At 31.9% G+C, this 14,818-nt stretch overlaps 2 protein-coding genes across 2 annotated transcripts; both read right to left on the reverse strand.

Moving 5' to 3' along the window:
* Positions 1-1,332: 1,332 nt before the first annotated feature.
* Positions 1,333-4,349, reverse strand: LOC104878085 (protein ARV 2). Its single transcript, XM_019218029.2, has 4 exons — positions 4,236-4,349; positions 3,908-3,974; positions 3,738-3,813; positions 1,333-1,654 (listed from the first exon to the last, which is right to left on the reverse strand). The coding sequence occupies exons 1-4, from the start codon at positions 4,271-4,273 to the stop codon at positions 1,572-1,574; spliced, it is 264 nt and encodes an 87-aa protein (XP_019073574.2). The 5' UTR covers positions 4,274-4,349; the 3' UTR covers positions 1,333-1,571.
* A 3,801-nt stretch (positions 4,350-8,150) lies between these two features.
* On the reverse strand, positions 8,151-9,543 carry LOC100854225 (F-box protein At1g61340). The gene is made up of 3 exons (XM_003634948.4): positions 8,952-9,543; positions 8,738-8,812; positions 8,151-8,646 (listed from the first exon to the last, which is right to left on the reverse strand). The coding sequence occupies exons 1-3, from the start codon at positions 9,183-9,185 to the stop codon at positions 8,437-8,439; spliced, it is 519 nt and encodes a 172-aa protein (XP_003634996.1). The 5' UTR covers positions 9,186-9,543; the 3' UTR covers positions 8,151-8,436.
* Between the last annotated feature and the right edge of the window lie 5,275 nt (positions 9,544-14,818).

Here is a 14,818-nt window from a genome sequence, read left to right on the forward strand (position 1 = left end):
TGCAACCCTACTCAATCAATACACAAATTCAAAATTCAAAATGAAATAAATGAGGGTGAAAATAAAGATAAATATAAAATATAAAATAATAAAAAAGAGTAAAACAAGATGAAATAGAATAAAATAAAATGAATAAAAATAAAAATAAAAATGGAAATGTATGGGCTAAGAGTAACACGGACTAAATTGTATTGGGCCTAGAGTGTATGGGTCTAAATTGGGCCAAGATGGAATATGAACATGGCCAAGGTGACTGTCATGTGAGGGGTAAACCTACATGATAACGGGTAAGAAAAATTTGGGGTCTATAAGTTCCAAATTTGGGCCGGCCCAGGATCGGTCCATTATCACCTGACCGTTGCTAAAACCCTGCATTCAGGGGTTTGCCTTGTAGCGCAGGAAGCCACGATCTCTGTCTACACAAGCCTTCAATCGTTCCGTCTGCGCTACGATCGATCTCCGAGTTCAAGGTACTGCTGCAATATCCTATCCCAATTCAATCAATCGACATATCTGTAAGATGCAATCTTTTGAATGATGAGAAAAACATATATGGAAGATACAATCGTTTGAATGATGAGAAAATAATGAGGGAAATGAAAAGAGAATTTGAATTGTGAAATTTCACCATCTAGATATCCACCGCTGGTGTATACAGAATACCCATGTGACTCTTTGGCTTAGTTGACTTGAGTTTTAGATTTTATTTTTTAATTTTTATGTTTCGTTTGTTTTGGATTTTTTGTAAAAGAAAGTGACAGCGATATAACTTAGGAATCAAAATGTGGTTTTCTTTTGTTTTTCTTCATTTTCTTGGTAACCAAATAGAGGGTTGGATCCTGCTCTGAGTGCTTTATAGCTTGGGAATGCTACTGCTGGAAATTTTGAGTTCTATGGCTTCTCTTTGAACAGCCGTGGAACTGTTGCAATTTTGGATTACAGCTGCAACTGAAATATTTGTTAGATTATCGGTCTTTTCTGTTTGGGAATGTTTTCTTGTACAAAAATCATTTTAGTTTAGATGCAGGGAAAATATGAGAAGAGTAAGTAAATTTTTGAATTGTAAAATTTTCACCAGAAATGATTCGGGTGTTTGGATTGGTTGATCTGTGTGTGTGTTTTGTGGGAAACCAAAGATGAGGCATAGAAATGAGAGTGTTGTTTTCTTTTATTGCTCTGTTTTCTTGAAAACCAAACAGAGAGCAAGGATTTCTCTTTTAATGCTTGGGACTTGTCTTTCCCAAACATTCAGTTATTTGGATTTCCAGAGGGATAATGGGGATCGCCCCATCTCATACTTCATACTTCCCCTGTTAAAATGCCATGAAAGACTTAACAGACTCACCAATTTTCATTACAATAAATAATTCTTCTTCTACAAAATTACCACACCTTGCTTACATTCATATTTGGGGCATGATTCAGCCACTGCAGGTGGGTTAGCAGAGAATAACAAACAAAAATAGTTACAAATAAAACTCAAATCCAAATCAATGCTTAAACGCTATAAATTGGCATTTCACACCTAAATATGTTTAAATCTTGTAAAAATCTTGATGAATGAAAGCTGGTCAACTCTGACTGACAAACAACTTAACAGCATGTGCAACGAAGCAGGCCTCTGGGCATCTGCTCATACCTGAGCCAGTGATCACTGGTACAAAATAAAAGAGAGAGAGAGGTGATGAGTGCAAGCATGAAGTTTATTGCTACTTTAGTTAGTAATCCACAAAACATGTATTTGATTGAGATTAGGGCCAGAGGAAACCAAATTCAGTAATGCATAGAGGTCATGCACACTAACAGGGTGCACCTACTAGAAAAATAGTGAACGGACACTTGTCTGAGGAAAACATTCTGAACCTAATGTATTAAGCTCAACTCATTGGCTATGTGCATAGAATTCCCCAAATATCAATTATGGATGAATAATTTTTCTGATCTTTGATTTTTAATCTCACAACGATCCAACTGTTTCCAAATTAGCATATAAATCTTGCATGTATAAGGGCTTATGTTGGGGGTTGGCAACAAAGCAAACAATCACACAAGAAGGATTATGTGGTTAGACAGTATTCTTATATCCAAGTAGAAAAATGATAAGGGTTTCAATCATACTCTTGCCTAAGCTCTGAGCTCAAAGCCATTATTCCAATTACATACCTGTTATTGCTTTCTGTTAAATACTTTTAACATAAATGCAAAAACAGCCTCAAATACCAAAATGTCCCTTGCCACCATAGTGACTCTCTCCGGTACAGGGGTGGATAGGTCACAGAGCTGGGTACAGGCACAAACTAAATTCCTGTGTATAGTAGTGATAGACCAAGTAAAAGGGATATCAAGAAGGTCTAGAATGGCCAGACCACCTTGAATACAAATGCTCAGCCCCTGTAAGTTACTTCCATAGCTCTCCATTCCTCCACCAATCAAAGCAAGAATCTCTTCATTTTAAAAGAACTTTCCTTTAAGAATGTTACTTCATGGCTGCCACCACTGTATTTTATTTTGTGAAGCATGGCTGGTCTTGCAATTCTTTCTTATGACCTTCCAGTTGTCTAAGAGGCTCTACTTACAAATAGATCCTCCCTTACCAACCTTCATGACCTTCTCTGCCCTTGAAAGGGTTTTAATATCAACTTGTAGAAGATAATAACTCCCTGACCTGACACCCATTTCTTTCCCTTTTAGAGTTATTTTTTATTATAGTTAAACAGCATTCTCAGCAACGCTTTCATGAAATACTTATGAATCAAAGCTCAAAGAAGACTCTCATTTATCACATCTGTAGACACGTTAATGAAGCCCGCACCATCTGAAACTAAAACAAAATTTGGAATATGACCTAGTTCATCTAAAATTAATGTAGTTCAGAGAAATAGGGCCTCTATTGCCTCTTTGATGTAAGACTACAGAGTGGAAACTCATTAGAAGCACCATCACTCCTCAAATTAAACATTATGTTCCCCTAATAAAATAGCCATAGATTAGCTAAAACAATAATAAGAAGAAAAGCATTGATCTTCTTTCAGAACTATTTCAAAACAAAACATCCACTGCTCAAAGGTGAAAACTGTGATTAACAGAATGACAAGAAATCTAATGAAAAAATAAACAGTCATAACTATTGTGTTGAATTTTGCTTCCTAGACTACCATTTCCTTCCCCTTCCAACATAATAAATGCCTAAGAGGATTTAGATCCATCATGAATATCTTTCTTGGCGTCTGAACAAAGGCACTTCTTGTCAGATGAGGCTATAAGCATAGAATAAACCACTGATTTCGATTAGAATTTTAATTAGCAAGTTAACTTGGAGGTGTTTATCATATCACAAATTAAATATGGGCATTAGGGCTAGGTTCTGTAAGATACAGAGTTGTCATGATCTGAGCATCCTTCAGCTAATAACAAGTTTCCATCTGATGTAGCGTATCGGTATCTCTGAAGCAGTAGGTGAATTCTAAAGCTAGAAATTAACCTTGTAAGTAAGAATCCCATCTGCTAAAGTAAAATGTATTTTTCATCAAGAAAGGTAATGTAATACTGTTGCAAACAAGCAGATATTTCAATTTTTTTGATAGGCACATTAGACAAGCAGATAAGCGACTCTCTAACCAACACAGCAAAGAGGAGTGATATGCCAATTATTCATGGTCACAGACAAATTCTAAACAAATGATGCAAAATGGTTATTTGTGACCTTGTAAAGCCAGCAGAAAGAAAGTATTTCTGACCTTTCAAAGCCAGAGTGTTGGATGATAGAACAAATACATCAATGATGAAAATCACAGAGGATGGCAATTTCCAAACCTGCACAATACATATACAAAGTTAGAGGGAACTCTCAAATATGCTTCCACTATTAAACTATTACCGTTAACCAAGGGACATTAAGAAACCATACCATCATGGCCATAAGAAAAATCTTGAAGTAACTAGAAATGAGGATTGCTAGCAAAAGGTTTTTGTACCTGTACAGTTTTGAGAAGAATGAGACAAATCAGCAATGCCCCTTTTTTTAATTCACTTTGAATAAGAGAACGACAAATGGATAGCTTTACAAATGGATAACTTTACAAAGAGAAGCCAATGTCAATCAACTCAAGCTCAATATAAAGGTTTATTAACTTCCTATGGGCAGCACAGATATACTACTGTACCATTCTGTTCTAAACCCTTGTTAAATACACTTGAATGTGCTTTTTCACAATTCATGTTCTTTTAGGCCTTACTTGTCCTTCATCACCTTCAACTTGGACCAAGCCACCATCTTTGCTGTTGTGATGAATGGTCTGCATATGAAAAGACCATCACAGGCTCACAGCTTACCTTTCTTGAACTTGTTCTCATTTCAATTACACTCATTTCACAGAGCGCTCAACATTCTGTGCCATCAAGCACAGATGGCCTCACTTGGGTTATAGAATTTTTCCTTTAATTTGACATCAAAGTAATCATCAATCATGAAGCAGTCCAGTAGCACTTACCCGCTTCATCCATCACACCTCGCCAAGTGCACAACTTGAACCAAAGTGCTCCTCACCAGTATAATCATTGAGCTGCTATGCATATGATCAGACTATCATAGCTAAACTTTTCTCATCTTGTCTGCATTTCATTACACTCATTTTTATGTACGGCCCAAATGCCTGGATAGCTTAATGGGCTCATTCTTATGAAGTTTCTTTAAATTTGATTTAATTGGACTTCATTGACTTACAAAAAATGAAATTTTTTTAACCATCAGTGTTTGGTATTTGTTTCTTTGATCAGAATCCTTCCCCCAGGCACAAACGACTGCATAGTTGTGGTGAAAAATGGGAAAGAAATATTTACTCTAGATATTGTTAGAGGTGTACATCTAAAAATGGTACTGTTGAGCACTAAGACAACTCCGTTCTAGTGATAGGACCCACTACCGGCAATACATGGTCTCACACAAAGGAAAAATCATCAAAAACATTCTTCTTTTGTTCACGGCATCAGTAAATTCAATACCAGCTGAAATGGAAGGCATATAGAACATTTAAAATTACCAAACAAAGAAATAACAAGTATCTTCATGAAAAGAATCAACTTAAGCTTTTACTTGGAGGCTCCACCAACTGTGTTGAGCAAATTCCTTGTTGCAAGAAGGAAAATACAAAGAAAAGCCAAGTTCCCAAACAAGACATCCATCAGTATCTACAATTGGAGTGGACCTATCTCATCAGAGACGTAGCATAAAATCCAGGGTAATCATCATTTATTCACACCCAACACAGACATACGAACGTTTGCAAATCTCCAAAATAAAGAAGAAAAGCTCATGGATAAACCCCATTCGTCTTCACTCCTTGTTAAAACCAGTATCCTGTCTTAGATGATAAGGCTCTGTCTGTATATATTTTGCAATGAATTTAAAGAACTGCAGAATGGTTCTAAAGACAAAATAAAATGGCAGATTGATGAAATGGATACATGCATTCAAAAGAACTTGGTTTTATTTTTTTATTTTTTTTTATCATTTTTCAAAATACTTGCTTAATAAAGATCAAGATATTAAAAATGCTTAGGGGTTAAGGTATATGGTTGAGGGTGTAGGTGAATATGAATCAATCAAGTTTTTAAATTGCTATTTTTTTCTTAAACTATCTTTTAAGAGTTAAGGAGGCCAAGATAACAATTTTTTTTACCAAGTGTTTTTGTGCCTTGTTCTATGATCAATTCAATTAGGTAAAATCAATCCATCTTTTGTTGAATTTTGCTTTAACTATTGAATCAAAGATTCCGTTTTATATTTAACTTAAATGGTTTCGTAAGGAATAACAATATTCAATTTTCACTCCCTTTGAGCTCTCTTCTCAATTCAAATTAAGAGAGTGTTTTGAGAAAATTCTTTTCTATCTTGATTTTCAAATCATTTTTCAATTGGATTTTCTAAAATAAAAAATAAAAAATGCAAAACAATGGGTTGATTCATTTATTCCATTCATCTATTGTGTTCTTCTTGATTTAGGTTTGAGAGAAAACTCATTTTTTTCTTGTACAAATTCAAGAAGAGATAGAGATTAAGTTTGGAGTGGACTCCAATTAATGCGCTCCAAAAAAGAAGGTATGATGCCGAAGTTGGAAAATGCTAGTCAAGTAGTTTGGAAGGATAGATAAATTTAAGATAAGGTAAAACTTTGTACTTGGTTATTTAATAGAAGTTTTTTTTATTGTTAATGAGTTCAATATTTTTCATCTTTTAGAAGATTTTCCACATTAAAATTTGATATTATTATCTTTCTTATTCTTTTCTTTTGTTCGTTTTCATTTATAGATCTCAATTTCATGCTTGGGCATATATGTTGGATAAGTGAAAAATGAGTTGAAATGAATTTGATTATCCTTTGAAAATTTTGAATAATAAGCAATTTGATTATGATATCAAGTAGTAATTAGAAATGTGTTAAAAAGTTTATTGTTCTTATGAATATAGGTTGGGGAATGATGATATACTTGCATGCCAATTACATTTATAAATTATTGAGAAAGTGGTGTTATATTTACACTTACATGTAACTTTTATTTTTTTTGTTAAAAAATTGTTAAAAGAAAAGAATATAGCTATGAAAAATCTTAATGCCAGATAATATGCACAGGAAGATCTCTTGAATTTGTTTAAAAACACCTACTTCAGCTTTGGTGTAGTCTATAATTGAGATTGACCTTTATTGTAAATTACAACCAATTAACTCCTCTTTGAAGGGTCTTTCAACCTTTGAACACTTGTATTAATTTATTTTAAATCTTTTCCCATTTAAGTGTGGAATGTTAATTTTTTTCTTCTGTTTTATCCTATTATCAGATTTGATTTTTAAGCCAAACATTCAATTTGGAAATGATACAATTTCCTCTACTTTTTTTTCTTTTTTTTGGAAAATTATCTCTCTAAAAACGTAAATCTATTTACTTCAAATGTCTTTCCATGTAGGTGTGAAATGTCAACTTTTTCTTCTATTTCACCTTCAAATATATTCAAACTCCATTATTATATTGATTTTTTTAGCTTAAGTAATAAATTTGGGAATAATACAACTTCTACAAATTTGAGTTTCTATTTTCTTACCATCTAAACAAAATGCACAAGTCTACAAAAATTTCCCTCCTAGTATGACAAAATCTCCTTTTTATTAACCACTCAATCTTTCATTCATGTATTGATAAAACTTTCAAATAATCTATACTCATTACAAATTTTCCATACCCATTCATTGCCCATACAACTCAAAACAAATTCAATCAAGCTCTCCCCCAAATTTCCCTCCTAGTATAACAAAATCTCCTTTTTTTTAACCACTCAATCTTTCATTCATATATAGATAAACTTTCAAATAATCTATACTCATTACAAATTTTCCATACCCATTCATTGCCCATACAACTCAAAACAAATTCATTCAAGCTCTCCCCCAAATGGTTTTACTCTTATGGATTTGTTGTGAGCATGGTTGAAATGACTTCTTCAACACTCTCTCCACTATCTTTATTAAGTGTTCTTTCAATGGTCTTTTATATAAATAAGATAGCAAAATACTAAGATGTTTTTATAAAAATGGCATATTGCTCATTGGGGTCAATAAGTTAGACCAATCTCCTTTTGAGATTAAGTTTACGGGGGTCTTATTATGCAAAGTTTTCCTTTTTTTGAAGTCTCTTTTTGGGATCTAAGTCTTGTGCAGTCTCTTTAACAAAACTTTTCCATAATTTTTTTTACTTTTAAAATATACCTTTTATTTGTAATGGGCCATTGGAGAAGCTATGAGATTGTGATTTAGAGCTTAAACAGAAGGCAAGAGAGGAAGAAAAGACCACAAAACAGGTGTGAGTGAACATACAATTATGCCCAAGAAAGTAAAACATGGTTTAAGTAGTTTTGAAAATATTTACTTCACTAGCATATTTCTATCATGCAATTATCAAAAACCGTATACAAAAGAGTTTTCGCTTTGGTTGAGAAAAGAGAATTCCATGTGGCATCGCAGTAGACATATATATTATACAATAATCAATTCCTTTGTGCATCTCTTACTTCATGTTGATCATCTAAGGATTCAGTCTGATGATGGCTTTTCATATTCTACACAGAATGGAACCACAGCGCCAATAAAGAAAATACAAAATGATTGGAAGGTTCATTTTTATATACAAAAATGGTATGCAATAATGGATTGCACACGAACTTTATCAAAAGAGAAGAGCCAGAGAAGTTGCTCTTCAACAGAATATCTCTGGAATACATTTACTTACAGATGAAAACAAGGCAACCCAACTTCAATGCAATGGTTGAAGACGGGATGAGTAGTAAAGATTTGTTGACATGTACAAGCAAAATGAAGACGTGATACCCACATCACATCCTATCATACAACAATTCATTTACACAGCCCTCGTGTCTCTGTTCAGCACTCACTCTTCATCTGATGAGAACAGCGCTATCGCGATGCCGGATAACTTTCTTCCCCTCAGTCGAGACCTAAAATGCCTCGACTGCTTAGGTGCATCTGGGGTTTGAAGGTCATCGAAACCACTGGATTCTTCTGGATCGAGGGGGCTTCGAAAAGTTTGTACCTTTGAAGGAGTACTATATGCGAAATGCGACTTCTTTGCTATCAAAGTCTGTTGATTGCAAACAGAAATTGGGTTCAAATACGGATCAAAACAAGAACAAATCAAACCAAACGAATTTTTCAAAATATGGGGAACTTACTGCGTCTCTGATTGTGTTTGATACATGGAAAAGCTGCTTTAAATCATCATGATCCACACCACACAATATCCTAATCTGCAGAAAGGAAATCGTATGATTAATACAAAATCATTCAATCAAATCTAAAACATCAATAGAAGGTAAATTAATAAAAAATGATTCAATCAAATCTAAAAATATCAATAGAAGTTAAATTCATAAATCTGCTACCTACCAAAATATCCTGAGGCATAGCTTCGAGCATCGACTTTTCTGCTTTCTCCTCCACCATTTCGCCGCATCTCCTCTTCAATGGAGTCCTGAGAACAGAACTCGGAGATGAAGATTCTGTGTTACTCGAAACCAGAATTCTCTTTCTACTCAATGACCGCGTGACTGGAGCAAACCCTAACCCTAATTCTTCATCACCACCCTTCATCTGTGATCCATGTCTCCTTCCTAATGCCATTTCTTCACCGATTCGAATAAAAAACGAGAGTCCCAAACTCCCGAATCCAAAAATTTTCAGAATGAATCTCAACCGCACTGAGAATCCGTGGCACGATTGGTAATTATTTTGAGAGACACAAACCTGGATTTTCGCTTGGATCAACACCAAATTTCAGGCTACTGCTGTTGAAAACACTCTGTCAAAACGGAAACAACCAGTCTTCTAACTGCAACTTTCCGCTGGTTAATATATTACCCTATATATGTTTTTGTTTTTAGGAAAAATTGTGAATAAAAAGTCTAAAGTATAAGGAAACCCTGGTCCCTGTGAGCACTTTCTCGATTTCTCTAGGTTAAAGATATATTTGAGGCGGTTAAAACTAGCCGTTGCAGGGTTACACGTGTCAGGATATGAGCCGTGGTGGGAAAGAACCTGGATGCTGCGATGCGGACGTGGAAGACGTGGTCGGTCCAAGTCGGCTGGTGTCGGTTCCTTATCTAACACGTTTCTGTTGGACACGGCGGTGTGGGCAATTGTGGAGCGCACACGTGGCGAATGATCATCTGGAGACCGTGTCACGGTGACAGCTGTTTAGCGCCAGAGGATCGTTGTGTGGATATCTGACGGTGGGAACGCGGGGAGAAGGCAGGGGCGAGGAGTAGGTGATAATTTGGCCAATAGTTTCATTTGACCGGGCTTCTAAATAGGCGGCTGGCGACTTCGGATTGGAATTCCATATTAGGCCAACTAAATGATGAGTCAACAACGCGTCAAGACCTCAACCTTTACCATCGGTTGGGCCCACAACAGGAATGAATTCGGGTTCCTTCTTGGTGAAGAACCCGGGGAAGAGTCTGACTGGGCCGGGATCCAAAGACGGAAAAATAGCATCACTTGGTTAGAGCAAACCTAACCCTCATAATATGAACGTGTTTTTTAAGGCAGTTTTTTTTGTTATCTAGAAAAAACAGAACGTGGAAAAATATATTTAATACCTAAAAAATAGAAAATAACTTAATATTCGTAAAAACAGAAATTATTTTCATAAATATTTTTAATTATTTTAAGTTACTTTTACTTATTTTCTAAGATTTATTTTTAAAAATAATTATTAAAAATAAGACATTACATATAAAATTTCTTTTTAAAAAATACAAATAAAAAATTAAAAATATTTGAAGTTTTTAAACATTTTATAAAATATTATAAAACAATTCTCAAAAATTGTTTTTTAAGTTATTCTTAAAAATATTTTCCAAAGTAAATGAAGCTTCTTTTTTTTTTTTTTCTTCCTTTTATCCCATCATTTCATCATAAATTTTAATTATTCCCTTAGTGACAAACTATTTGTGTCAACATCTTGTAAGTTATAAACATCAAACTACTTTCAACTGGTCGTCTTTCCATCACTCCTCTAATATTAATATTTACTTTCCACGTATCCTTTCCTTCGCACAACAGCCGGTTCGTCCTTAATTTCATTATTTTAATCCCACAACTTTTGCTATCTTATAAAGCTCAATCACCAAACCTCTGGATCTCAAAGTCTCATATTTGGTCTAACCTTGTATCAGTTCTTTCACAGCCCTCATGTTTACTTTCTACCCGTACCCTCCGTACCCAGAGCTTTCTCCTCTCTTTGCATCATAATTTTCAAATTATGAAAGCTGTTGGTCTCGTTCCCAACTGGAGTGAGGGAAGCCCCCACCAAAGCTACGTTCCAAAAAAAGAGTGCAAGTGGCCGGATTCAACCAACCTAAATTCACCACGGATGTAGATAATCATTTTGAATATTTGAGTGGGGTTATATAATATTTATAATACATATTAACAGTTATATATATATATATATATATTTTAATTTAAAAAATATCAAATATATTATATCATATGCTTTTTTCTATTTTTAAAAAAATATATAAATTATTTTTTTATTACTATCTTAAAATTTTGAAAATTTTCATATAAATATAAAAAAATAATTTTAAAATATATTATAAATGAATTTTGAATTATGCAAATGTGATAAGCTTGACCAACTCAAATCTTCAATTCGAATATAACCATTCAATTTGAAATTAGATAAACGAGGTTAAATTGAGTATTTTGAGTTAAAGATTGGGTTAGGTTGAGGTTGAATTTATTATTTTTTTTTAATTCAGATTGAGTTTGAATTAATCATGCACATGATATAAATGAAAATCCACTTTTATTAAAATTTTAACTTTTTTTTTTCTTATATGAAACAGTGATTCACTTTTTTTCTCATAAGAATCAAAAATAATTTTCAACATTTATTTTTGTTGCAAGTTCTTTAAAAAAGAAAATAGTAATAAATTATACAATAAATATAAGAATTTTTTAAATGTTTATATTAAAAATATAATAATTTTTAAAAATTAATTAAAATTTTATGATATTAAATTTTTATTATTATTTTAAAAGCCTTTTTAAGAATATAAAGCAAATCTAATTTTTTATAAGAGTTTTTATATTTTATATGAAGTTTTTTATTTTTAAAAATAAAAAAATAAAAACAATGTCTGAACCACATGACATGCCTTCTTCATATTCATATTCATATTCAAACATTGAATCGAAGTTTGACAACCTGAATCCTTCACTTCTTACTGTCCTATCAAGATTTCTAGGTCAAATGTTAATTTTAGGATATAATAATAATGTTTTGTTTAAATTTTTAGGACTTTTTCTCTATGAGCCAAATAAAGTTTTTAATTATGTTTTTATTCCACTTAGGATTTTAGTATTTTTCATACAAAGGAAACAACAATTTTTAGAAAATTAGAAAATTTTTGCTAATTTTTTTTCCTTAAAAGGTTCTATCATAAAAGCGTTGACCCTCGAGTGCCTTCCATGGTGGCACTTGAACGCTTCCATGCTAGCGCGCTTAAGCACCCTCGGACCTCGAACTACTTTTGATCTCCGGTCCACAACCCAAAAATTCCTCTTCTAGTCACTTCCGACATGTGCTTACCACCAAAGCTACTTTTTCTCTTCTTTTAACCTCACCTTTGAATTACTTTAACACACAAACTACTTTCGATTCCAATTGGACACAATTACTTAAATGTGTTGATCTCATTTAATCTTTCTTATAAGTAAACTTCAATCTCTTCTTATGAATGCTTTTGAATTTATTTAATTATGTGATTTAAAAACAGTTTTCTGTTTATTTGATTATATGATTTAAAAAAAGTTTTTTGTTTTTAAAAATATAAAATTATTTTTAAATTTTTTTAACATTATTTTATTATTGTTTAAAAAAATAAATTTTTAAAAATAAAGTGAAATATAAAATAATTTTTAAAGAACAAGTATGAGTTATTTTCATCAATTTTTAAAAATAAAAAACAAACATGAGTTGGTTTAACATGTTTTCTAAAACTTGGTTTTAAAAATTATTTTTAAGTTAAAGAATAAAAAATAATTTTTGAAAACAAATTTCAGAAAACATAGTCAAACCAACCCTAAATATTCAATACATTTTTATTTTTATTTTCCCAGTTGTATTGGTTTAGTTTTTTTTTTTAATTATTTTATATTTATCTTTCATGTGACTTTTTTTTTTTTTTACAAAGAAAACTAGTAATTATGCATATTCATTTAAAAATTATATACATGTTGATATAAAAAATATCTTTATTAAAAAAAAAGAGAGGATAATACCATATTTAAAATCATTTGTTTTATCTAACATAGATATTATTAGGTTTGAACTTAGTGGATTCTCACATATTCCTACATAGTTAAGAACACATTACACATATAGTGATATATATAATGTAATTTCTACATATAACTGATGACTCAACTTTAAAATGTGTCTAAATAGGAAGAGTGACATGTATAGTGTCGGGACATCTGAAATATTATAATTATGGATGAAAATATTGGTAATCATAGATATATTAATCATTGAATTTTATGGATATATTGAAAAATATTAATGAATATTTTAACAAAAAAATTAATCAAATGAAAATTGATCGGAACTCATAAAAATGTTGAAAAAAATTCAAAGAAATGATATAAGAAATAATAATAATAATAAACATTTAATGTTGTTTTGTTGAAAAATTAATAAATTACTAAAAGGGAAATGATGATATTTAAATAAACATTTCTTATTTAAAAATATTGATTATTTTATTTATGAATTTATATTTGGTTTATATTTAATTAGTATAAAAAATAGATAACAAGATAAATAAAATTAATTTATTTATATATATAGAGATAGATAGATAATTTTATGTGGACATTTAAAATAAAATGAGATTTGGTTCAATGGTATAGACTATTTAGTACAAATCCAAGAACCTAGTTTTAGTCCTTTCTTTGTATATTTTTTATATTTTTATTTAAGTGTAACTAAGAGCACAATCCCACATCCAAAGTTTGAAAGAAAACAAAGCTCCATACTCTTGTACTATCATAGTTAACAAGTGTAGGCTTGGGCTTAATTTAACTTTTGGCCCATTGGATATAACTAAAAAATTTAACTTGTATGGGTTGGGCTTGTTTTAACTCCTGCCGTTGCACACATTTAAAAAAATTTCAGGCTGGGCTAGTTGGACTTGTCCACATCATCGAAATTCTGGCCATTGGATCACCTTACTTTCAATTTTGGCCGTTGATTAGAGGAAGAGGGAAGTAATGGAAACATGACCGATATTTCCCAAAAAATCATTGATTTTTATTTATATTTCTCCGAATTTTTCAAAAATTGTCAATATTTCTTCAATTTTTTACAATGGCATGTGATCCAAAATAAACATCATCAACTTCATTAGTCATATTGATGTATTACCAATATATCAATGACTTTTGTTGATATTCTTCAATTTTTCCTATGATCAAGCTTTTGGTGGAGATTTTAGATTTGGGTATCACCGATATTCGATATTTCGGCGAAATATCAACAACATACCAACTAAAGCTCCCCACAACTTTGAAATATGTCTACCCAATTAAGAAGAGTTTACTATATATATATATATATATATATATATAAAGTATTAGGAACTTCTACTCCTAATTACCAATATGAGATATCATGTTAGTTCCTATACAAACACAATATTTGCCTTGTGGTTCAAAAGACTCCATATGTAGACAATAATATCCTTATTGCGCCCTATGAACTTGCAAGATAAGACAAACAAACATCTCTTATAAGCCCAAATAGAGCTTTATATCAAGCATTTATGATAACCTACTCCCTTTCATATAAATATTATTTACTTAAGTCTTGTAATTTGAACTTGGAAATGTGTTAGAGTGGTGATAGTAATTGTATTATCAAGTGAAGTCCACAATGGTAATGTCCATTCACATCCACTGTCTACTTGGCTAGCTTAATATCTTGAAATGAAAAAACACTCTTAATAAAGATGACATGGTGAGAGGTATACATATTATTTGATGGCAATATTTAAACAATTTTAGGCACTTTAAAGTACTATTGTATGCTACCAATGTGAAAGAAAAAACTAATTACAGATCTATGGAGGAGCGAGAAGAAAGATTAGTTAATAAATAAAGATTGATTGGCAATATCTAGACAACGAAGCAATCATCCCAATCTTCATGCCTTTTCAGATATTAATGGCTTGGAAATCAAGATGAGT

Source organism: Vitis vinifera, chromosome 10 (genome assembly GCF_030704535.1).
Source record: "Vitis vinifera cultivar Pinot Noir 40024 chromosome 10, ASM3070453v1".
Classification (NCBI taxonomy): Eukaryota; Viridiplantae; Streptophyta; class Magnoliopsida; order Vitales; family Vitaceae; genus Vitis; species Vitis vinifera.

Excerpts from the sequence above, each read along its gene's own strand:
- LOC100854225 (XM_003634948.4), bottom strand. The coding sequence starts at position 9,185 with ATGGCATTAGGAAGGAGACATGGATCACAGATGAAGGGTGGTGATGAA. Across the intron at positions 8,813-8,951 it reads CTATGCCTCAGGATATTTTG|ATTAGGATATTGTGTGGTGT; the intron begins GTAGGTAGCAGA and ends TCCTTTCTGCAG. Across the intron at positions 8,647-8,737 it reads CAAACACAATCAGAGACGCA|ACTTTGATAGCAAAGAAGTC; the intron begins GTAAGTTCCCCA and ends TGCAATCAACAG.
- LOC104878085 (XM_019218029.2), bottom strand. The coding sequence starts at position 4,273 with ATGGTGGCTTGGTCCAAGTTGAAGGTGATGAAGGACAA. Across the intron at positions 3,814-3,907 it reads TTTTTCTTATGGCCATGATG|GTTTGGAAATTGCCATCCTC; the intron begins GTATGGTTTCTT and ends TGTATTGTGCAG. Across the intron at positions 1,655-3,737 it reads CAACACTCTGGCTTTGAAAG|TGATCACTGGCTCAGGTATG; the intron begins GTCAGAAATACT and ends ATTTTGTACCAG.